At 55.2% G+C, this 21866-nt stretch overlaps 6 protein-coding genes across 6 annotated transcripts; 4 read left to right on the top strand and 2 right to left on the bottom strand.

Annotated features, from left to right (window-relative positions):
* Positions 1-1069: 1069 nt before the first annotated feature.
* Positions 1070-5933, bottom strand: D7B24_001475 (uncharacterized protein; the record flags this gene model as incomplete). The annotated part of the gene is made up of 3 exons (XM_028635708.1): positions 1070-1180; positions 1239-5613; positions 5704-5933. 3 exons carry the CDS (start codon positions 5931-5933, stop codon positions 1070-1072), a joined length of 4716 nt encoding a protein of 1571 aa, XP_028497910.1.
* Positions 5934-9128: 3195 nt separating this feature from the next.
* On the top strand, positions 9129-10513 carry GPD1 (glycerol-3-phosphate dehydrogenase; the record flags this gene model as incomplete). Its single annotated transcript, XM_028635707.1, has 2 exons — positions 9129-9193; positions 9250-10513. 2 exons carry the CDS (start codon positions 9129-9131, stop codon positions 10511-10513), a joined length of 1329 nt encoding a protein of 442 aa, XP_028497909.1.
* A 651-nt stretch (positions 10514-11164) lies between these two features.
* Positions 11165-12788, bottom strand: D7B24_001473 (uncharacterized protein; the record flags this gene model as incomplete). Its single annotated transcript, XM_028635706.1, has 5 exons — positions 11165-11491; positions 11551-11794; positions 11851-12016; positions 12143-12470; positions 12549-12788. 5 exons carry the CDS (start codon positions 12786-12788, stop codon positions 11165-11167), a joined length of 1305 nt encoding a protein of 434 aa, XP_028497908.1.
* A 1523-nt stretch (positions 12789-14311) lies between these two features.
* Positions 14312-16682, top strand: D7B24_001472 (uncharacterized protein; the record flags this gene model as incomplete). The annotated part of the gene is made up of 3 exons (XM_028635705.1): positions 14312-14836; positions 14886-15850; positions 15911-16682. 3 exons carry the CDS (start codon positions 14312-14314, stop codon positions 16680-16682), a joined length of 2262 nt encoding a protein of 753 aa, XP_028497907.1.
* A 1727-nt stretch (positions 16683-18409) lies between these two features.
* On the top strand, positions 18410-18805 carry D7B24_001471 (uncharacterized protein; the record flags this gene model as incomplete). The annotated part of the gene is made up of 1 exon (XM_028635704.1): positions 18410-18805. The coding sequence occupies one exon, from the start codon at positions 18410-18412 to the stop codon at positions 18803-18805; it is 396 nt and encodes a 131-aa protein (XP_028497906.1).
* A 1407-nt stretch (positions 18806-20212) lies between these two features.
* D7B24_001470 (uncharacterized protein) lies at positions 20213-21615 on the top strand (the record flags this gene model as incomplete). Its single annotated transcript, XM_028635703.1, has 4 exons — positions 20213-20583; positions 20642-21017; positions 21379-21498; positions 21607-21615. 4 exons carry the CDS (start codon positions 20213-20215, stop codon positions 21613-21615), a joined length of 876 nt encoding a protein of 291 aa, XP_028497905.1.
* Between the last annotated feature and the right edge of the window lie 251 nt (positions 21616-21866).

Raw genomic sequence — 21866 nt, 5'->3', positions numbered from 1 at the left:
GAGTCGACCGAGTGCGAAGAGCTTTTCTTGTTTTGGACAGTCCATTGACATTTAAGACATAACATCACATCAAAAAAAAACATGCAAAGAACGACCGAACACGGCCGGCTCACGAGATGGCGTTTCACGGGAAAGGCGAACGGAGGCAAAACGGGGAGAAGTCGCGTGCGCATTAGCAGCCAGCTATCCCCTGGACCGACATCTCCCTCGCGCCCAGCAAGATACAGCAGCAGTAGATGGAAGGGAGCGGATCTTGTCGGGGACGCACACAGACACGGCCATTTTGTTTTTTTCTTTGTTGGAACTATAAGGAAGGCAACACCGCCTTGGGGGACACAATTTCGCATGGCCCCGCTCCGCCTCCGCCTCAGCCTCTCTCAGAGCTGGTTTTTGGATCTTCCTGGCGCGCGGGCTGTCTTTTCACACGGGATCGGGCGATGGTCGAAAAACCTTCCAGCATCGTCACTCATATATTCTTACCCTGCTCACAACAACCAATTTCTTCATCAAACGATTCGAGCCCGTCTTGCGCACATGCACGCACGCGGCCTCTTCGCATTGTTGACGTACCTTGCCCAAGGCCACGCGCCACACAGCCTTGCCTGGGTTTCCTAGGCCTTGACTAGGGGTGACGAAGCTCAAGAGCTAGCTTGGCGACTTTTTTGTTTACCTACCTACCACACATTTCTCTGCCGTTGTACTAGATATCTCTGTCCTGGTGAATTGCACCAGGATTGTTCACTTTTGACATTGAAATAACCGTGATTTAGTGTCTTTCGACGAATTAGGGGTATTGATTATCTATGCATGCCAGCCCAGAATGCTGCGTCGTGTGTCTCTATGCCGAAAGCTTCCATCGGAACGTCATCATTCCCCGCCCTGGATGTGTTACCTCTGAGTCTGTTGTCTTGCCTCAAAGAACGTGTGCCCGCCCTTTCTTCAGTCGCACAGTCCTGCATGTGTCTCACAACCCAAAGCTCTCCCTGCGTTGCGCTACAGACTCGAACACGTCTAGAACCTCGGCGATCGCTTCCTGCACCAACAACTTGCCGTCACGGATCATGCTGTCCTACTTGGACCTCGTGGGCAGAGTGAGGTTCCCCGCGACACCACCTTGCTCCTCTGCAGCATCCATGTACAGGTCGATCAAACATCCGGCCGACCAGGCTTGAGTCGGCGACTGGAGAAGCCGTTAGCTCACACTGCTGCTTCCTTGGGGCATCTCCATCGTCACTTACCGAATCACCACAATACTCTCCATTCTTCTGGGTCAGCTCCTGCAAGCCGGCCCACGGGCTCTCCTGAATCATTTTCTTGCAACCGATAAGCCTCCTTGTCACTTGTTGGTAGGCCTCGGTCCTGCCAGCGTCGGTGTCACGCCTCTTGAGATCGAACTTTAGTAGCGCACGCAGGAAAAAGCCCGTTGGCCACAGCCATTCGGGACCTTGATGGTAGTTACGGCCCTTGGATGTCGCGAAGTCCTCGCTGTCCTCGCTGTTGACGTAGTATGGCCTGTAGTTGAGGTCGGCAGGGTCAAGCGTAGCCATGCCTGTGGGACCGCGAAGGACCGTGTCGGCGAGGTTGAGAGCCTGCATGGCGTGAGAGGGGTCAAAGAGTTGAGGAGCCACCGTCATGGCAATGGGGAAGTTGGGTCGCAGCTGATAGTCCTCGTATTCCTTGCCGGAACGGTACAGATCCTTGTACATGCCTCGGCGGTTGACGACTGCCGGGTTCACATCGTACTTCGCATCCTCATCGGAGGAGAGAGGCACAAAGTAGCACCGTTCAAAGTTTGCCTGTAGAGTGTCCGCCCAATTGGCAAAGCTGATGGAAGAAGAGTCGGCCTTCTTGACGGACGAATACTGATACTTCCCCTCGCTGCTGAGCTTAGCCAGCCACGCGAGCGTGCTGTACAGAAGACCAGTGATCTCCACAGCGGCACCATCGCGAGGTGTGCCAGGCACGCCCTTGGAGCCCGCGCGGGCGCTCTCGCCCATCTTGTCCATCCACGTACCGCAGTTGTTCTGGTTACCGCCAAAGACCATGCCGTTTTCCCAGTCAACCTCGATGGCGATGTTGAAGCCTTCGTCTTTCATCTGGCTGTCGATGCCTGGGCCAGCGTTGGCCTCGCGGTAAGCCATTCCCGTGGCGTGCCTCTGCAACGCTTCCTGAATAACATCCTCAATGGTGCTCTCCTGTGAGTACGCTCGCGAGTCCTCTGTATCGAACCAAGTGTCATCGTACGGGAGGAAGCGGCGCTTGACACTGGTCTTGAGGAAGTCAACACCTTCTGGCGCATACTTGACATAGTCCTGAATGCACTGCAGGAAGAACCAGATGGAGTCGCGAGAGTTATACCGGGGCGCATTGCCACTACTGAGGAGGTTGGGGATCTGACCGTGCTTCAGGACGCTGGCGAAGGCCAGAATGTGCTCCTTTGCCTCCTCAAAGCGACCGGTGCCGAGGTACAAACCACGGAGCGAGATGAAGACGTCGCGACCCCAGCATCGTGCCCATTCGACGGCAAAGTGGGGAAGGCCTGCCGCGAGCGAAGGCACCAACTTTTTGGGATACAGAGACCCAGACTTGACAAGACCTGTCTGCTGTACGCCAACCATGGCAAGGCTTTGCAGGAACCACTGGCCTTGACCCACGTTGGCGCTCATCAGCTCAATGCCGCGCTCGCAAGCTGCAATGTAGGAGGTCCTGAGAAGAAGGCCGAAGTATCGCGGAAGGAGGAAGCTTGGGATCTGTCGTAGGGCATCAAATCGCTCTTGAAACCAGTCGGCGGGCTTCTTGAGGGCCTCCTGCCCAGGCTTCTTGGCTGCGCGCTCCAGCCGGCCGACGATGTAGTCAAGGGCCCACTGGCCATCTCGGAGATGCTGACACAGGGGATGAGCGAGGTTGTTCTCGGGAATGATATCTTTCAAAAGACTCCACCAGCCCTGGAGGCCGGCATATACCAGCTTGCCGTGGCCAGGAATGTCGTAGCAGCCATCCGCTCCATCGCTGCCATCTCTCTCCTCAGCCTCGCATTTGTAGAGGAGAAAATTGAGATCGACAAGGCTCAGGTCAGCAAAAGCTTTCTTGGCACCAGACGTGACGTAATTGTCAAGACCAGCAGAGTGTTCGGCAGCAGGAATCCAGGTCTCAAAAAGCGCGATGCTGCCGGGAGGGAACTTGTCGCGGACTGAGATGACAGTCTCATCGCCCTTGACTTCCATGCGAATACCAGGCACATCAATGACGCGGCTAGGTAGGCCTCTGAGGTACTTCTTGTCTTCGAGGACTTCTTTTGTTGCCTCCTCGCTAGTATCCACCTCGAGCATCCAGCTTCCGAGGTGGCGAGCCCGCGTGCCGCCCAGATGGACAGCGTTGAACGCACCGTTTCCGTTGCCGTAACCGGGGAACGCTGTGTGTGCGATGAGGAAATAGCCCTTCCTCGACTCGGGGTGAACCCTGTGAACAGTGATGTACTGGTCTTCGTGATGGATGTGAGTTTCGTCATAGCCATCCTTGCCCATGAGTGTGTGAATTTGATTAAGCAATTTCTTGATGCCACCAATTCCGTTCTTACCGCCGCCCACTTTAACACCCTTGGAAGATGATTCGGATGTGTAGAGCCGCGTTTCGTTCACGAGATCCACCAGCTTCGGGTAGATCTCGTCGTAGCCCATGACGCTGCCGGTGGCACTAGCACACATGTTGACCAGGGCTGCATTGGGCAGCGTGTCTCGTGCATCGCGCTTCTGGGCTGGAGTCTCGTTGTCGTGGGTGCAGTCCATGAAGAGGGCGTGAACGGGCACGGGTTTGATCTTGCGAACAATTTCGCGGGAGGACTGTGAGTGATCATTGGTGGGTTCGCCAGGAGATCTTGGGGGGCTGGCAGGCGACTTGGGGTCGGCCCTCGACAACTCGTCCACTTCAAAGCTGCCAATAGGGCGTCCTCCATGCCTGTGTACCAGTCTGCTGAGCTCTCCTGTGCTCCACGCCTGCATGGCCTCTCGTATCAGGGAGCTGAGACCGAGCCTCTTAACAAAGACGTAGTCCATCTCTTCAGAACCGCTGAAGAGCTCAGCCACAACGTAAAGGTCTGGTCGCACGCGACGCGCCTCATCGAGTATGTGCTCAGCGACGTGCAGAGGAGTGGAGTGGCAGTTGTCTATGCGGAAACCGGCAAAGTACTTAGCAAGCATGCGAGCGTATTTGGTCATGTAATCCCAGAGGAAGGGGCTGTCTTCAGGACCGCTGCCATAACGGAGCTTGACACAATCGCCCCAGACAATGACCTCGCGCCTGAGATACACTCGGGAGTCAGGCCCGGCATTGTCTATGAGGGCATTACCGGCCCAGACCCAGCCATTGTTGGCAAGCGACAGCTCTTCCTTCTTGTGTTTGGATGTTGTGGCATTTTCGGGCAGTCGCGTAAAGTACGACTCGATGAGAGGGTTCTTCTCATTGATGGGTCCCATTTTTGGCCCATGCTCGTCCAGGCGACAGTACTTGATGCGGTTGAAAAGCTGGTCCAGAATCACAGCAACCTCGTCGTCGTACTCCTTATAGAAGGGCAAATTGACTTCGTCGAGGACAGCGAGAATCTTGGTCTTGGCAGCCGCCTGGTCCGGCGTCGGGCCAGAATTGCCTTCATAGCGGCCAAAGATGGCTGACAGAAGACCAGCGGCGACCTCTGGTTTCACCCTCCTCCTGAAGCGCTCGCCAAGGCGGTTCTTGTTCAGCAGACCGTTTTTGATGAGGAACTGGGCCTGTTCTTTCTGTGGTGCCTCTTTCAGACCTAGGACACCGTCCGCACCCACTGAACCCTCGGGGAACTCCACCTTGTCGGCAACCCATGCGTCCACAGCGGCGTCAACGTCGCGCTCCACGTCAATGGCGTAGTATTCCCAGAGGCGAATCTCGGCAATGACTTGCTTCTTGATGGCATCCATGACCTTGACAAGGTCGTCATTGCTCTTAAGGTCGGTGGGCAGGCCAAGCTTCTCAAGATTGGCGCTGAGCTCCAGAAGCTTCGTGTCGAGCAGCCACGCAGACTCGAGCCAGGGCGCGGTCACCAGGTTGTAGCCCGAGTCGGGGTGTTCTTGCAGCCACTTACTATTATGCGCAGTGTGATTCAGGACAATGTCGGTCAGACTGAGCAGAGAGTGGTTCTTCTCGAGGCTAGCGACCATGCCCTGTACGTCCTTTTCGCCGCCAGGGAAACAATCAGGGTCCCAGCCCAGCTGATCGTACAGACTGTAGGGTGAATTAGATGCGCCGCGGACTTGCAGAGGCGTGAAGTGAATCATGTTGTAACCCCGGTCGCTGATGCCACGAAGGTGACGCTCCCAGTCGGTAGGGTATTTGCCCATGAATTTGCTGATGACAGAATAGATGGACAGCGCAGGCAGCGGCAACGGCCGGCCATCAAGAGAAAGGCGAGGGGCGACATCGATGTAGTAAAGAGGCGTCTTCTTGTGCGATGTTTCTGTTTCAGGCTTGGAGCTCAGCTCGGCGGCGAGATCGGGAAGCTCGGCGTAGGTAGTGTAGAAAGCGTAGGCACCAGCTTGGAAGATGGGAATCGAGATTTCGATGGTGCGGTTGAAATCGGGTACGAGCCTGCGAGTTCCAGTTAATCTCGAGACGCTGTAATGGTGCAATGAAGCACACAGGATTATCACGCGTTTGCCGTGTGACCAGCGATCTTACTTGAATTCGCGGAACTTGTCTCTGCGAAACTCAGCCCCCTGGTCAGGAATGTTGACCCAAAGACTGCCATGGCGACAAACAGAGGAGGTGCCCTCAATGGCGAAGCGAATGGTAACGGGTTCGTTGTTCTTGGGCGCTAAGTAGATGTATTCTCCGGCGATTTGAGGCGAGCCATCATCGTTCAGTGGAAGAAGGTAGACTTCGTTGGAGATCATGGTCTTGGGGATCATGGTCAGCAAATGTGATGGAGGGAGCTTCGTGCCCCACGGACGTCGACGAGATCCAAGAGAGCTTCGCAGCGTGAAGGCATCCAGCTGTCGGAAGGGACGGAGGGGGCAGCCAGGAGTACAAGAAGGAAATCGGAGGGCAAGTTCAGACGGACATAGGAGCGAAAGGGGGTAATATGTGGCCGGCCGGTAGGGTAGAAGGGCAAAAAGGCGGTCGCGGGAATGGACGGTGTAGCAACCGGGGTGCGGAAGTAAAGTGATGATATGATGATGGAGGATTATGTTGGAGGAGGGCTGAGCTGTATGGTAGCTCACACGTGGTGGGGTAGGGTATAGGCCGAGAGGAAGACAATGGAGAGGATGGAAGGCACAGATGAGACGCGAAACAATCTTGTCCGGTCTGATGCTTGTGGCGCCAACAGCCCAGCAAGCTTTGCCTGCCAAGAAGACTGAGGGGAGGGGGTTTGAGCAAAGCTCTTGCAGAGTTCTTCGCTGGCGTCGCCGTCCCAATCTGAATGCGGCATGGGGGGCGCGGTCCGGCGTGGAGGTGAGGTGAGCTCAGCTTGTAGGAAGGCGGGAGCTACCCTGGAGCCTTCTTTGCCTGTCCTGTCAAGCGAGTCCTTGAAGGGAGGGGCCGGGATCCCATGGTGAAGCGAAGACACGGAAGACAGGTACAAGGGGATCGGCAGGGCTGGGCTACTTCCATGGCACCTTGCTGCCGACTGTTGGGGGCATGTGGGCGGCCAAGCGAGCAATCGCACTCGCGGTGACGGTGAGGCGAGGGAAGGCGAGGTGAGGTGATAAAGCCTAGCGCTGTGCCACGGCCGAGCACTGGCCTAGCAAGCCAACAGTAGGTTTGCTTGCTTCCATGCCTTGTTGACGCGCGCAAGTGAAGAAGCCTGCGACCGTGTCTCGGATGTCTTGGGGGGAAGGGGAGGTGGCTTTCTGGATAGGAAGTTTCGGGCATGCGCTTACCTCCTGGTTCATGGTGTTTTGCTTGTGAACAAGTTGAGCGAAAGATGCGCCGACACTGCCGATGCTCCGATTGTTCCGCTCTGTTGAAGTTATTCGCTGGCTGAAGACACGAGAAGATGATGGGTAGCAACTAAAAGTAGCTGCTGGACCGAGGGGGCTGAGGTAGGTAGGCGAGATCGCGAGCAATTGCCTGCTTGCTTGCTGGAAGATTTCGCCAGTCCCAACCTCGATCGCATCTCTGATCGGCCGGAGTCTGAGCTCCCCCCCCCCCTCCTCTCCCTCGCAGCACCGACGTCATGCCACTTAACGAGACGGCTTTGGGCTTAGTGTTGGGATATTTCCCGCACAGGCCAGACGGGCCAGACTCGACAGACTCGACCGACGCTGTGACATGAGAGGGGCCCGCCCCGCTGCTGGCACCCAGCTCTTGCAAGTCTGGCCTAGCGCTATGCCATGTACATCGTGTTCCTGGCACCATCGACCGATGAGTTTCGTGGTCGGGGCCTCGCGAGCGCTTCCCAGCAATCGGAATGACGATCTCTTGGAGCCTCAAATGCTGCCCGAGAAAGAGGGAAAATGTCACAGGGGGTCGTAATTGGATGAGACGGTCACATCGAGCGAGCGCTGTTGCTGGCACCGGGCTGACATGAGAAGGGAGAAACGCCGTCGATTATCCGATGTGAGAGGCGGCCGTCGGGTGCAATGCGCCAAGCTTCTTTTCGGATTGGCAGCACACCTGGAGAAGTTCGAGTTGTTGCTTGATGCGGCAGCAAACCTGCTTTGCTGGGGCAAAATCCCACAGGCGATGAAATGGAAGGATTGAGGTGCTCGATGTCCATGTGTTTTGCAGCGGGCGATGCTGCGTATTTGCTTGTCGCTCTCGTCACACACAGGAGCGCACTTGAGCGCCCTCATTCGAAAGGACTGGATTGGTTCCTTCAAACATGTTTGATGCTCCCGGAACACGCCTCTCCTTTGAGGCAGAGCATTGTCGAGTGAACCAGATTGCAATCGAAGAAATGTGAGTTGACGAACGTGGATACGACGCGAAATTGGTGATCAGGCGGTGGAATTTGTGGTCTTTGGACTTTCTTCTCAGCATGATGATCCATCACGAGCGAATGACCGAGAGCCTCGGGAAGCTCTGATGACTTTGCAACACCTGACGACGGTGCCGAGCGGCATGGTTAGGCCACCGAATGTCGCCAAACGTAACCAGCGTCTGGCCTTCTCGCCACCCGGGATTGCCAGGCACAAGGCACGGCCGACCGACGATCCCCAACCAAGTAAAAGCCGACATGTGAAAACCCATATCTGAGCCTACAACGACCCAGCAACGGGGGACCCGAAATAAATTTGGAAAGATGCGCGCGGCATTCGCCTCGTCTTCCGAGCCTCTAGGGGGCCTCCACCACGGACGGCACTGCCGATCCACGGCACCAATCAATTTGATAGTCTGAAAGAGGCTCCTAATAATCACCCTCGGTTCATACGCATGCCTGTGAAAAGCCCAGGCTTCAGTTATCGGCACCAAAAGGTAACGAGGTAGGGGGACAAAGAACAGGTAGTAATAGGTCATCGGTCAATTGGCGCATGAGCTGCCTCGGCCAGCGAAGATTCGATGCCTCGCCAGCCCGACCGAGGAGCAACACAGCACTGGCGCTTGCCTGACTACGTTCGATGGTGCTCAACCCCTGCCCTTTTCGTTGGGCGACCTTGCCCTCTACAGCAGGCGGTCAGCCGTTCTGCCCCTACCCCCCTCCTGCGTCATGGGTGCCGTTCCACTGAAGCTCAACGCCTGTGACGGCGACTCGATAGCGGGCGGGCCGTTTGGAGGGAGGGTCCCAGTCTCGTGCTTGCGCTGGTTGCGCCGAGGACGCCTGGCTGGAGCAAGCCACGACACCACCTATACTGAGCGTACACATCAGCAAACGGCAAGACCCCTATATTGACCTTTCCTTCAGCTCTTGTGGCAATATTTTACCAGAACAGTGCCTTACGCCAGGTCCCCCCGCCTTCACCTCCACACTCAACCCTCCCTCTGCCGGCCCTGTTTATAACGGGCGGCCATCCTCTCTCCATCACGCCAACGCCTTGTGATACCTCATGCTTTTTCGCCCCTCCTCGATACCCCTCCACACATTGTCACTCGCAAGAGCAACTGGCTACCGTATTCGCCCTCTCCGCATAGTCACCCGTCGAGCCTATACAACCACCAACAACATGGCGACGCTCGGCCTCGACATCACGAAGAAGCACAAGGTGACTGTTGTCGGTTCCGGCAATTGGTAAGTGCAGCCTGCCTCGTCATGTTGCCCATGAGCCTTGTCTGACGTAGCACCAGGGGCTCTACCATTTCCAAAATCGTTGCCGAGAACACCAAGGCGTTCCCCGATATCTTCGAGGAGGAGGTCCAGATGTGGGTGTACGAGGAGGATGTCACTCTGTCCGAAGACTCTCCCTACTATGACTCGGCCACGGGTTCGTCACCGCAAAAGCTCACTCACATTATCAACACGCACCACGAGAACACAAAGTACCTGCCTGGGGTCCGTCTGCCGACAAACCTGATTGCAAACCCCTCGGTCGTCGACGCCGCCCGCGACGCTACGATTCTCATTTTCAACCTGCCCCACCAGTTTATTGGCAAAGTCTGCGACCAGCTGCGCGGCAATATTCTCCCCTTTGCTCGTGGCATCTCCTGCATCAAGGGTGTTAATGTCTCAGACGACGGTGTCTCCCTCTTCTCCGAATGGATCGGTGACGGTCTCGGCATCTACGTTGGTGCCCTGTCTGGCGCCAACATTGCTTCTGAGATTGCTGCCGAGAAGTGGTCCGAGACGACTATCGCATATGACCCGCCTCCAATGGATAACTCGCGCGTGCCTACCCCGCGCGCGACCTCGCGGACCGCATCGCCTGGCCCTGCCTCGCCGACGGTTGCCCAGCAAGCCGCCAACGGCGCCAACAAGATTATCGCCGGCCTCCAGGCTATGACGCCTGTTTCACTGCATCACAAGGATGCCCGCGGCCGCGCTTCCAAAACGAAGCTCACGCCCTTCCCGGCTACCTACCCACCCCTCGACCACGAGACGTTCAAGCAGCTCTTCCATCGCCCCTACTTCCATGTGCGTATGGTTTCCGACGTTGCTGGTGTGTCCCTTGGTGGTGCCCTGAAGAACATCGTCGCTCTGGCCGCCGGCTTCGTCGACGGCCGCGGCTGGGGTGACAACGCCAAGGCTGCCATCATGCGCATCGGCCTCCTCGAGATGGTTGCCTTTGGCCAGGCCTTCTTCGGCCAAACGGTCCGTCCCGCCACCTTCACAGAGGAGTCGGCCGGCGTCGCCGATCTCATTACCTCGTGCAGCGGCGGCCGTAACTTCCGTTGCGCTCGCAAGGCCGTCCTCGAGGGCCTCACCGTGCAGGAGGTTGAGGAGCGCGAGCTCAATGGACAGAAGCTGCAGGGCACGAGCACAGCCGCCGAGGTCAATAGCTTCCTCAAGGCCCGCGGGCTCGAGAAGGAGTATCCCCTCTTCACTGCCGTTCACGAGATCCTCGAGGGCCGCAACAGCGTGGACGACATTCCTCAGTTGGTGTCCGATAACTAAGGGGATGCGTCGCGGGTGTGCGGAGGTAATACGTCAGTGATGCATGTGGTAGATGACGGCTCATACGGGCGGCAAGATTTCGCTCCACAGTCTCTCAACGTGGCGAGCAAAGAGTCAGGCACGAAGAGGCGTTCGGCTCAGAGGGGCGGGAGGGGACAGGTCAAGGTTGAGGGTTCGTTGATATCCAGAATTGAATGCATAATGGTTTCGCTGTTCTGCTTCCTGTTGTCCGGATCGTTTATTGCTGGTTCATTACGCTGATGTGCCTGCCTATCTTACACCAGGCACCCTAGGCCTTTAGGCTTGCCACCGATAAACTTGGTGCATGCTGCAAAGCGGTACTGTATTCGATGTTGCTATGGAATTGATCATACTCCTAAACATCGCTTGACCCAAGTCATTTAGTCTCGCAGCTCGCCCTCTCCAGACCCCAGCCCTCGTTGGTGCTCGCCGGCGCCAAATACGATGCGGCAGCACAATGCTAGCCATCCTCCACTCTTGACCATTGAATCCTGCTGGTCACGCTCTTACGCAACTCCCCGATGCCAGTTCAACTTGGATCACCCCGAAGCTCCCAGGTGTGTCCAAGTATTGGTCCCCTGACCGACGATCCGGAACAAGCTTTTCTGGATAGCACGTCGTGCAAGCCGTTCAAAGGGGGCTTTCGGGATCCGTTCTGGAAAAATCAGGGCCTCCACCGATTACCAGTTCTACAGATTCATTTGCTTCGGAACTGGACTCCAACTTTGTGGTCCCATCATCGTAGTCACGAGATTCCTTCTTGCCCGACACGAAGACCAGGCGCATATAATACCGGTTGTCTTTGGCGTTGATAGCGTATCTGGTCATTTGAATCAGGGCATCGATCTGTTCATCGTTGAGACCACGAAGGGTGAACTTGGTGCGGTCAATGTGAGAGATGTAACTGTGAAGGACCTGGCGAAAGAGAGCTCCGGCCACTTTTCTCTTCAACCAGCTCTGGGTTAGACGTTAGCTGGGAAGATCTTCGATATTCTCTTCAAGATGATGAGACTCACCATATCCTGTTGTTGGCCAATAGGTACCAATTGGGTCATGACTTCAACTTCGGTGAAACCAGCGGTACCTAGCGCATCTACCAGGTCCTCCACAGGATGAACAGCCTTGAGATCCGGCAGAGTCTCCTTGCAGAGAAGTCGGAAGAAAATATTCAGTGGATGATCAAAGTTCTCCGGCTCGTCTCGCTTCCGGACTATGGGTTCGAAGGCTTGAATTTCTAGATAACCCCCGTTGTTGAGGGCCCTATGTGTCACATCGTTAAATCAAACCTGCTTTTAAGGAACAGATGTAGAACCCACGAGTAGCAAGTATCAAGGAGATAGTTCCGGTCTGTGACTTGAGCGATAGCGTGGCTGACCCGTATCATGTCCACCAGGTCGTCCGATGTGGCTCGAGATCCGACCGGAGGGCCATGGACAATATTCATGTCGACGAAGTGAAGGTTCGGTGGCATAGGCGTAGGCTCTATCGTGAGCAGGTCGTCGTACCTATCCCCTGCATATATATCCGTCCCGAGACGTCCACATTTTCCGGCAACTGAAACCATGTTAGTACCATCATAGAGCGACCGCTTTTGATTCTGATACGAACCGTCAGAGGCCCAGACGCCGCTCCCCGCGCCCAAGTCGAGGAAGCTCTTTGAGGCAGGTTCGATGAGAGACAGACAAGGTTGGCTATATAGCTTCATCTGCAAAGTATGACGTGTGTTCTCGGACGATGTCCTGGCGTAGACGAATTTCAGGTTGTCTTCGTCAAGGCGTCCTATTAGGTCGCCAGGAAGCCCAAGGCCAAATGTAGCCAAGCCAAGTGAGCCAGGGGTTCTGAGGAGAACTTTGAAATAGTTCATGTGCCTCTTGTAAGCAACGACTCCCGGGCCTTGTGGAAGCTTGCGAGGGAAAGAGCAATACGATGAGGCACCCTGGTTCATGGAGTACAGAAAGTCAGTTTAACCGCAAGTGGTGGGTTCAATTGGTGAACAGAAGTGCGGGTGGCTTACCAGTCCCTTCACGGTAGTTGAGGTAGACGGAATCAACTCCTTCTCCGAAAATATGATGGGAGGAGACGGCGATATCGCTGCGCGTGCGATCACCTCGCTACCGTTGGGTGTATGACTGCTGTCGGCGGCGCAAGGCTGATCGTTTAAGGGAGCCGGTTTATCTTGGGTAACAGGAGTTCGTGTGTCACTCGTTTTCTGTCGCTTGGCCATAGGAACTCCTTTGTTTTTGCCGTCTCGCATCTTGACTACGGTTTTGTGTGCCCGCTTTTGCTTACGGGCACGCGGTTCCGCCTCTTGCGCTCGATGGGCGGACTGATAAAGAGCGAATCTCAGGAGGGATTCTGGGTCAGACATGTAGGTAGCTGGTAAACGTCTTTGCGGTCATGGATGATTGTATGGTAAATGAAGGAGAAGGATTGAAAGTTAGGACGAGGGCGGAGGTAAAGCAGACGACAGACGACTTCTGAGTGGTATGCACAAGTATGGTGGCGTGAATGGTTGTCCGAGCACCGCGTCGCGGTAAAGACGAGCTTAAAACAGGCAACAACGCTTTCTCTCCGGCGGCAGGCACAAGAGCTCTTTCCAGTGCACGCCAGAATAGATGCGATGTCGCGTCCTGGTAGATGCTTAGATCGCGGGCAACTGCTCAAGGAACCCTAGGGGAAGGAGCCATAACCTGGGTACCTAAGCTAGAAATCTCCATCAAGGGACTTTGTGCCATCCCATTCTGGATTTATGTACGCATATTCACCTCTGATAACTAAGAGCTGGCTATATATGAAGAGCTTGGTCGCTGGGCGATCAGGATGCACTGAATGAGTGGTTGTGACCCTCCTTCCCCACGCCCGAGGCCTACGATATTGGAAAACACTGATGCAGTGGACGGGTTAAAGCAGGCGTCTGCATGCGTCAAAAGAGCATACCCAGACTGCGACGAGACTTTCGAGCATCAGAGGTTTCCGTATCGCATGAATTACAATATATACTGCTGGATCCCATGCATTGTGATGTGTCCGGTTCAATATTCGTATACCTGAGATGGTTCGAGAGACCTGATCGCGCTCAGCTCAGGGCGCCGAGACAAGTCACGCGATACCTTGCCGTCTTGAGATAGAAGGGTCATAAAGCATGCCAGAGCTCTCGCGAGCCGATGAGCGCATGACGGATAAGACGGCAGTGGACTCGAAGATCTCGAAGATGAGACAAAGTGCGCAGAGCCGACGGCTCGAAATGGTGCGACGTCGACATGTCGAGATAGAGTGCCTTACATAAGGCTGGCAGGCACGCCGTGGCCCAATTGCCAAGCCAGAGAGATGCGGGATGCGGCAGCTTAAGATACCCGGCCCCTGCGTAGGGGCGCGCCCCGCGCCAGCCCCATTAGGAGTGTGACCCCCCCCCCTGCTTCCTACACTCACCAATGGTCGACCCCAATCCCTCCACGCGCACGTTGGTCCTCTTTCCAAAGCACGACGATCCATGCACACTGCTACCCCTCGGTCATTCACAAGCTTCCTCTCGCTCTTCCGATCGCCATCAGGGCTCATCAGGGCCTTTGAAGTGCTTCCAGGAACGGTCTAGATCCTCAACCCTCGCACCCTGGTCGCCGGGATGAGTGCCCAAAGGTACTCGACTCCGTGGCCATCAACGTGCGTCCGTCCATGGCGCGGTTGTCCATGATAAAAGGGCTCATGCTCTCCCGTGCAGCAACATGGCCGTTGTTGCCTTGCCACACCACTTTCCCCGAGCTCGAATTGCCAGCCACTATGGGTCTGAAGCCTCTCGCTTTCACCGCGGCCTTCGTTGCCCTCGCCACCCAGCCCTGGCTGTCAGCTGCTGTCGAGCTCCAACTCAACGTGACGGCCTACACGTCCGGTCTCGTAGAGTCGGACGCCACGGCTGTCTACTACTCCGAGTCACAGCCCTTGCTCATCAGCAACGATGGTGGTGCCTCTACCGGTGGCTTTCACACCTGGGACCTCGATGGCGATGCACCTCTGCAAGCACTAAAGAGCGTGAACACCGGCAGGACCAAGCTTGTGGCGACTGTCCACGATGTTGGCGGCAGAGATATTCTCGTTTCAATCCCAGCGACTACCTCCATCCTCAGTGCGTACGAACTTCCGTCTCTGAAGGAGCTCGATGATGCCCGTTTCGTCGCTCTCGGCGATTGGTCGGCCTTGTGCTCCTGGAAGGCTCCCAGCGCCAACAACTACGTCTACCTCTTTGGCAAGAGCTCAGGTCACCAGTACTTGGTCCGCGAAGCTGGAGAGTCTGTTGAATTTGTGGAGGTATAATTTGGCTATGCTAGCTGTCCTGGATTCATGCTGATGCTGCCAGGTCCAATCCTTTGACGTCCCCACAGAGTTCGCTGGGTGCGCGGTCTCTAGCAAGCAATCCAGGTTGATCCTCACACCGAATGACGGTGACGAAATTTACCAAATCGATCTTGCTGAATCGACTTCTACCCCTGGGCTCTCTGTCCTTGGTAAGACCGAGGACACAGCTACAGGCATAGCCGTATACACATCTCAGGGGACTGACGCCGATTATCTCTTTATCGCGCAGGAGGGCACTGTTGCTGTCTACCGGTATCCATTTGAACTTGTCGGTACACTGGCCCTGACGGGCCTCGAGGACATTGAGGTCGAAGGCATCAGCCTTTACCAGGCCGCCACCTCCAAGTACCCCCTTGGCGCGCTAGGCTTTGCGGCCGAGGCCGACAATTTTGAAGGTTTCGGCCTCAGTTCGCTCGAAAACATCTGGGAAGGCCTCGGTGTTGAGCCCAACACCGAGTATGATCCACGAGCTCTTCTCGGCTGTCGGAAGCGGGATCCCATCTGCGACGCTTGTTCCAACAACGGTTTCTGCACAACAAATTCTACTGCGTGCACTTGTTTCTCAGGCTTTGCCGGCACCGGCTGCAGCGACTTCACATGCCAAGATAATTGCTCTGGTCGTGGAACCTGCGTCGGCCCCAACGTTTGCCAATGTGAGAAGGGCTGGGGTGGTCTGCACTGCTCCTTCCTGCTCATCGAGCCGGCCTTTGAGACGGAAGCGAACGGCAACGATGGTGACGATCCGGCCATTTGGATATCCCCTGAATCTCCCGAAAAATCCCGCATCATCACAACGACCAAGTCTGAGACTGGTGCTGGCTTGGGAGTCTTCGACCTGGAAGGCAAGCTCCTTCAAATCTTCCCCGCTGGCCAGCCAAACAATGTTGATGTCATATACAACTTCAACCTTGGCAACAGAACCGTTGACCTCGCTTACGCAGCATGCCGTGCTGATGATACCCTCTGGTGAGATCCTAGATAAGGCGCGCAGCAGTATACAGTATATGCCAAGCTGACCAGCAACAGTTTGTTTGAGATCACGGCCGATGGTGTCCTGAAGGACATAGCTGGTAGCAGCCAGACCGCCAAGGTTGAGGACGGCCTGTACGGTTCGTGTGTCTACCGCTCCCGCAAGACTGGCAAGCAATATCTCTTTGTCAATGAAAAAACGGCACGGTACATGCAATACGAGCTCACTGCTTCTGCCAATGGAACCCTCGAGACGACACTTGTGCGGGAGTTCCAGGGCGGCTCGGGCGGTCAGGTCGAAGGGTGTGTCTCTGATGAAGAAAATGGGTGGGTATGGATCGGCGAGGAACCATCAGCACTCTGGCGATATGATGCGGAACCGGACTCGGAACCGACCGGCATCCGTGTCGCATACGTCGGCGACGGTCTTCTCTGGGGTGATGTCGAAGGCGTCACCTTGGTATTCGGCAAGACGCCAGAAGAAGGCTACCTTTTCGTATCTGCCCAGGGTGTCAGCGCCTACAATGTCTATCGCCGCGCCAGCCCCCACGAGTACGTCATGACTTTCACCCTCGTTGACTCGGCGGACGGCCAGATCGACCACGTTTCGAACACCGACAGTCTTGCCGCTGTTGGCGCCAACTTGGGCCCAGGCTTCCCTCACGGTCTGCTCGTTGTGCACGATGACACGAATGAGCTGCCAGGTGGAGGAGCCGATGTCCAAGCCAGTTATAAGGTTGTTGGCCTGGATAAAATCCTCGGCGCAGAGCCGTTTAAGGGGCTGAATCTACTTGACGGCATCGACCCAAACTGGGATCCTCGGGCTTGAGCGGCCTGACCGCCACTACCAGCATTCGGGTAGTATCACATACTGGATTGATCGTATTTCTCCTGGCGCTGCCTGTCGCAAGATATCTGCGGTACCTAAGGATCCCAATGTGATGGATAAGGCATTGATAGGCCTGGTGCGGCCTCCGGAACCTCAGGCAGGTAAACCTTTCACGGGCAGCCACTAGAAGTAGTAGCGGCATGATCCGCCCTTCAAGGACACCATGAGTGTCCGAGATATCCTACGCGGTGCTTCAAAGATGCCAGTTCAAAGTCAGTACTCCATAACGGGGACACATGTCCATGACCTTGTTGTGGATATGTGACTATTAAATGACCTGTCTTGATGACTTGTAGGGACTACAGTACTGGCTCCCGACTAAGGACGTGTGACTGTGCTAAAACTCGTTTTGGACACCGAAGTTGTTTGAAATCATTGCCAACTATGCTGTACTCCTTTTGATGGTTGTTCGGGGATCTTGGACCGCGTTGGTAATGCCATTGCTGCCGCCCTCACAGTGGACCGCTACAGGCCAGATCAGGGTGTCATCTTACCGTTACCTCGAGTTGAATCTACTACGAATGTGTTTAATCGGTCTGGAAAAGGTCTGCGATGAAGTGACATCCTCCCCTATTCCAACCTTAATGCTGCCCTGTGGTACCCGGCTGTAACCACTTTAAGTGCCTTGGCAAGTCTCGGTACACATGTCGTTGTGTGCACTTAGTAACCATATTTAAGGTACGGAGACGCTACTCCACTTCAGCTGTCAGGGCACATCTTGAATAGAGCCGCATGTGGCGGCGTCCGAGTGGGGAGGGCCAATCACCACCTGGGTTCTCGTCCTATTCAGGGGCTCAATAGAGACTCGATCGGGTATTGAATAAGAGACTTAGGGACACTGAGTACATGCTTGCACACCTTCGGGGTTAAACGATTAAGCAAGCTGCCATCATCCTTGTTTCTTGAGCCAAGTTCGCGCCAATTAGACCCCTTGTCTGGAAAGTGCGTCTGCCGACCCCTGACTTTCAGGCTTGCCATCTGAGGAGACGCCTTGTAGCGGCCCTTGAGAGCTCAATGCTATCCGATCAGGAAGAAAGATGGCGTTCGACGGCTTTGTCCGCAAAGGCAGTCGGAGTGGTTCGCATGAGCTGGAATTCCAAAACGAATCGCCCAAAGAAGTCCTGAATAAGCCTTGTCCTATTCAGACAGCACACCGAAGGTGTGTCCACAAGTGATATCTGCCTTTGGGCTCCGAACCGGCCTTTAAACCAACGCAACCCGTGATGTCGGGTCGTTTGCTTCGCGATAGCCTCGATCTTTGAAGCAATATTGACTTGCTTTTGCGTGCGTGTGATAGAGGCGTCGTCTTCCAAGGTAAGAGTCGTGGATGGATGTTCTGGCCCAGCGTAGTGTGCCTACCTTGGCCCTGGATAATCGTGGCCACCAACTCCAGGCTCTCGTTATTGGGCTATTGAAATGAACAACCGACCCAGACCAACAAAGCACAACTGCCTCAACATGAATTATAAAGATGTTGCTCAGATCGCCCCTAAGACCAGATAATACTCCCTTTTCACTCGTCCCAGCTCCAAGATCATTGAGCCAAAGGTCATCAGCCAACCTTGAGACAAGCAACTCTTTCAAGAACATCGAGTCCACCGCCACACGTTCACTACCCATCAGACAACCCGAGTTGATCCAACCCGTTCCCCTACCCAAACCTCAAAATGAAGTTCCTCCTTTACGCGGCCGTCGTCGCGGCCGTCGCCAACGCTGCAGCGCTCCCCTTCGCCGAGCCCGGCAAGCCGTGCCCCCGACCTGGACAGGGCTGCTGGAAGGCCAGGCGTGCCCCCGAGCCCATTGCCATGCCCGAACCTGAGGCCGTTGCCGAGGCCGAGCCTGGCAAGCCATGCCCCCGTCCTGGACAGGGCTGCTGGAAGGCCAAGCGTGCCCCCGAGCCCATTGCCATGCCCGAGCCAGAGCCTGAGGCTGTTGCCGAGGCTGACCCTCAGAAGCCCTGCCCCCGACCTGGACAGGGCTGCTGGAAGAACAAGCGCAGCGCCGAGCCCGAGTCCGTCGCCAGCGAGTGTACGTCCTTTCTCTGCCGTCTGATGTCCAAGTGAACGAACCCCTGCCGTTGCCCGCGGGGCCACAAGCAGCGGTTGATAGGTTGATCATTCATACTGACGCTGGTATCGACAGAGATACTAGACGCGTTTCCAACATGGATCGTACTCGGACGGATATCTTGTTAAGGGCACCCGGTAGGTAGCTACCCCGTTAACACAGAATCTCGGCTCGTTTGCTGACTTAACCAGACGCGTCAAGGATTCTGACAGGTGATCGGTTCATGACCTTGAAGGTCAGGGGAGGAGGAGGAGGAAGGCAATAATCCAAAAGGAGCTCACAGAAAAAACTCGACAGAAAAAACTCAGCCCACGAAGCACCTCGAACACGGGAGGAAACGCAACAGAGCACCACATTTTCACTTCTTCAAGCCGAATGCGACAGGACTTTTCAAGGAAGCAAGGAAACAGACAACTCATCTGCATCCTGACCTTTGCCCGCCGCATTTCAGCTCTTTCATTTCCACATGGCGGTTTTTGTTTCGTCAGGCAACTTGACGCCGCTCTTTTTCGAGGATGTATGTATCCCGTAGTCGATAGCTCTTGTATTGTATAATCGTGCGGCCAAATGAGAATCACTGGGTTCCGCCACTGGTGCTGATATGCTGCCGGCTCGTGATGAGGATAACTCATGTCAAGATGTGGTGAATCGCAGGAGGCAGATGTTGCAGCACAACAAGGAGATGAAGTCGTTCGACCCCCAGACGCTTGCTTAGCACGTGATCTGGTGGGTCCTGTGCCTGTCGCGCGAACAGCATCATCAGCCATGGGTGCAAGACAGGACCACAGCCACGCCCCAGTTGGGTGAGGTTGCAGCATGTTCGATGGCTTGGTAACGATCATGGTACCGGTTTAATGCTGCGAAGCTGTCACACAGTAGATCATCTCATTACGAGAGCTTAGCTACCAGCGCGCCACATGCGCATCGAGATGCAGATATGTACGTTCAATCATTGCGATCCTTCCCATGTGCCAAAAGGCAGGTAAGCACCGCACCCAAGATTGTTCGGTTTCCTCTCCATTCTGTATCCCCAGAGTTCAATGGTCGTGGGCTCAGCAGAGCGAACCTCGCATCAAGTTTGCATGGAAATCTGAATGTGATTTTTGCGTTGTTCATATTTGAATGAAGAGAGGAAAGGAAAACAGAAAAAGCCTGGCTGCCATGAGGAAGTTTTGTAGGTGCGGCAGCGGGGTCCAGAATCTTTGATAGCCAATCAGGGCTTTCAAAACCCCAGCGAATCAAACATGCGGCTCATCCTCGGCAGAAGACGAGCGACCCTGGCTGGACTCAAGTGGGACCTCCCCGCGACCACATGTTCCGGTTCCTGGATGCCATCATCGCGGTCCTGCGCCTGCCAAACTTACTCGTGACAGCTATTCTTGAGAACAGAACAACAGAACGCCATGGCGGTCCCAACAAAAATGGCCTCTGGAGCGCTGCCTAGGTTTCTGCTGCCGAAGCTCAGCTGGAATACGCCCGCAAAAACATATCGATCTCTTTTGATCCCCGCGATCCAGCCCACGGCACCGTGGCAATCACAAACCACTTCATTTCACACTTCCAGACAGACGCCACAATGCAGGAGAGCTGGCTCCCTGTCATACTCTGCACCAAACTCTTCCATGTTTCGGAAAACTTTCCACACGACGCCAGCAAGGCAGCGTGACCATCACTTTGACACCCTCAAGTTTGTCCAACGGCTCAAGGGCGAGGGCTTCACGGAGGAGCAAGCTGCTGCCATGATGAAGGTGCTCAACGATGTCATCGAAGAGAGGTTTGTCTATCTTGATCTTTTCCTCCCTTCCGCATCGCTTGCTGACTGATGACCCCAGCATTCAAAATCTTACCCGCACAATGGTCCTTCGCGAAGACGCCGCCAAGGCCACTTATACCCAGAAAGTCGACTTCGCCAAGCTACGCTCCGAGCTCCTCTCTGCCGACAGCACCGAATCGAGTACCACGCGTGCCGCCCACGAGCGCCTGTCCAACGACATTACCAAGCTGAGCAGCCGTCTGCGTGACGAGATCGGCCGTACGCAAGCCAGTGTGCGTCTCGACCTCAATCTCGAGAAGGGCCGCATTCGAGAGGAAGCTGTGGGGCAGGAGTTGAAGATTAAGGAGACCGAGACCAAGATCGAACAGGAGGTGGCCGCGCTGCGGGAGAAGCTAGAGCAGGTCAAGTTTCAGACGCTGCAGTGGCTGATGGGCGTGTGTACTGGTTCTGCGGCGCTGCTGCTTGGTGCCTGGCGCTTGCTGATGTAACCAACCCACCAGAAATATGTACATATACACGAGCATAATCCACTTTGTATCACCAGCCGGCAAATTTGATTGCTTGAGGCCTTCGTGTGCCCTGACATGTCTATGAGGCGCAAGCGCCTTCTTTGATGGCCACCTCGATATTTTGAGCACTATACTTAGAACTGACAGCTTCTCCGAGAAATCTGCGATCCAACCTCGACACCTGCTTCTTTGTCTCTTTTTGCGAAGTCCAGCGATGTCGCTCACGGCTGAACCAACCGACGCGCTTGCCATCCCCAGTGCAGGCGTTCTCCATGAAGCTTCACAGATAATGAGGTGGAGCGAGGAGGTGCATGTCGGCAGCTTCTTCACGGACCCGCTTAAGAAGGATGAGATGGCTTCAGGATTCCCAATGCCATTCTACTCTTATCCTCTCGTGTTTGGAGCGGTACATCATGATTCTTTTCGGCGTGGTATGTCGTCATGATGCACTTTATAAGGAAGAGCCGATCCTGCTCCAGACACCCTGAGCCTCCGACAAACACCTCTAAAACAGGCTTCGTAAAAGTATATACTTGGGCACATCGTTGTCAAGTCACAAGTGCGAGGTTAGTAATGTGTTGAGGGAAGGTTGCTGCGATGTGCAGGCTCTAGTGCTGGAAACAAGGATTTCACATCACGAGCTACCTACCTTACCTTACTCAGGTACCCATCTTAAGGTAGGCATTTCGGTACATACTACATCTCTCAACCTCTGACGCAAGTAGCGGTTGATTCATTCATGCACCTAAAGTGTGAAAAATATGTGGCCTGCCT

This window comes from Verticillium nonalfalfae (assembly GCF_003724135.2).
Source record: "Verticillium nonalfalfae strain VnAa140/NRRL 66861 chromosome Unknown scaffold_13, whole genome shotgun sequence".
Taxonomy (NCBI): Eukaryota; Fungi; Ascomycota; class Sordariomycetes; order Glomerellales; family Plectosphaerellaceae; genus Verticillium; species Verticillium nonalfalfae.
Note: the sequence above shows the minus strand (reverse complement) of the source record. Positions and strands in the feature narration are given on the sequence as shown.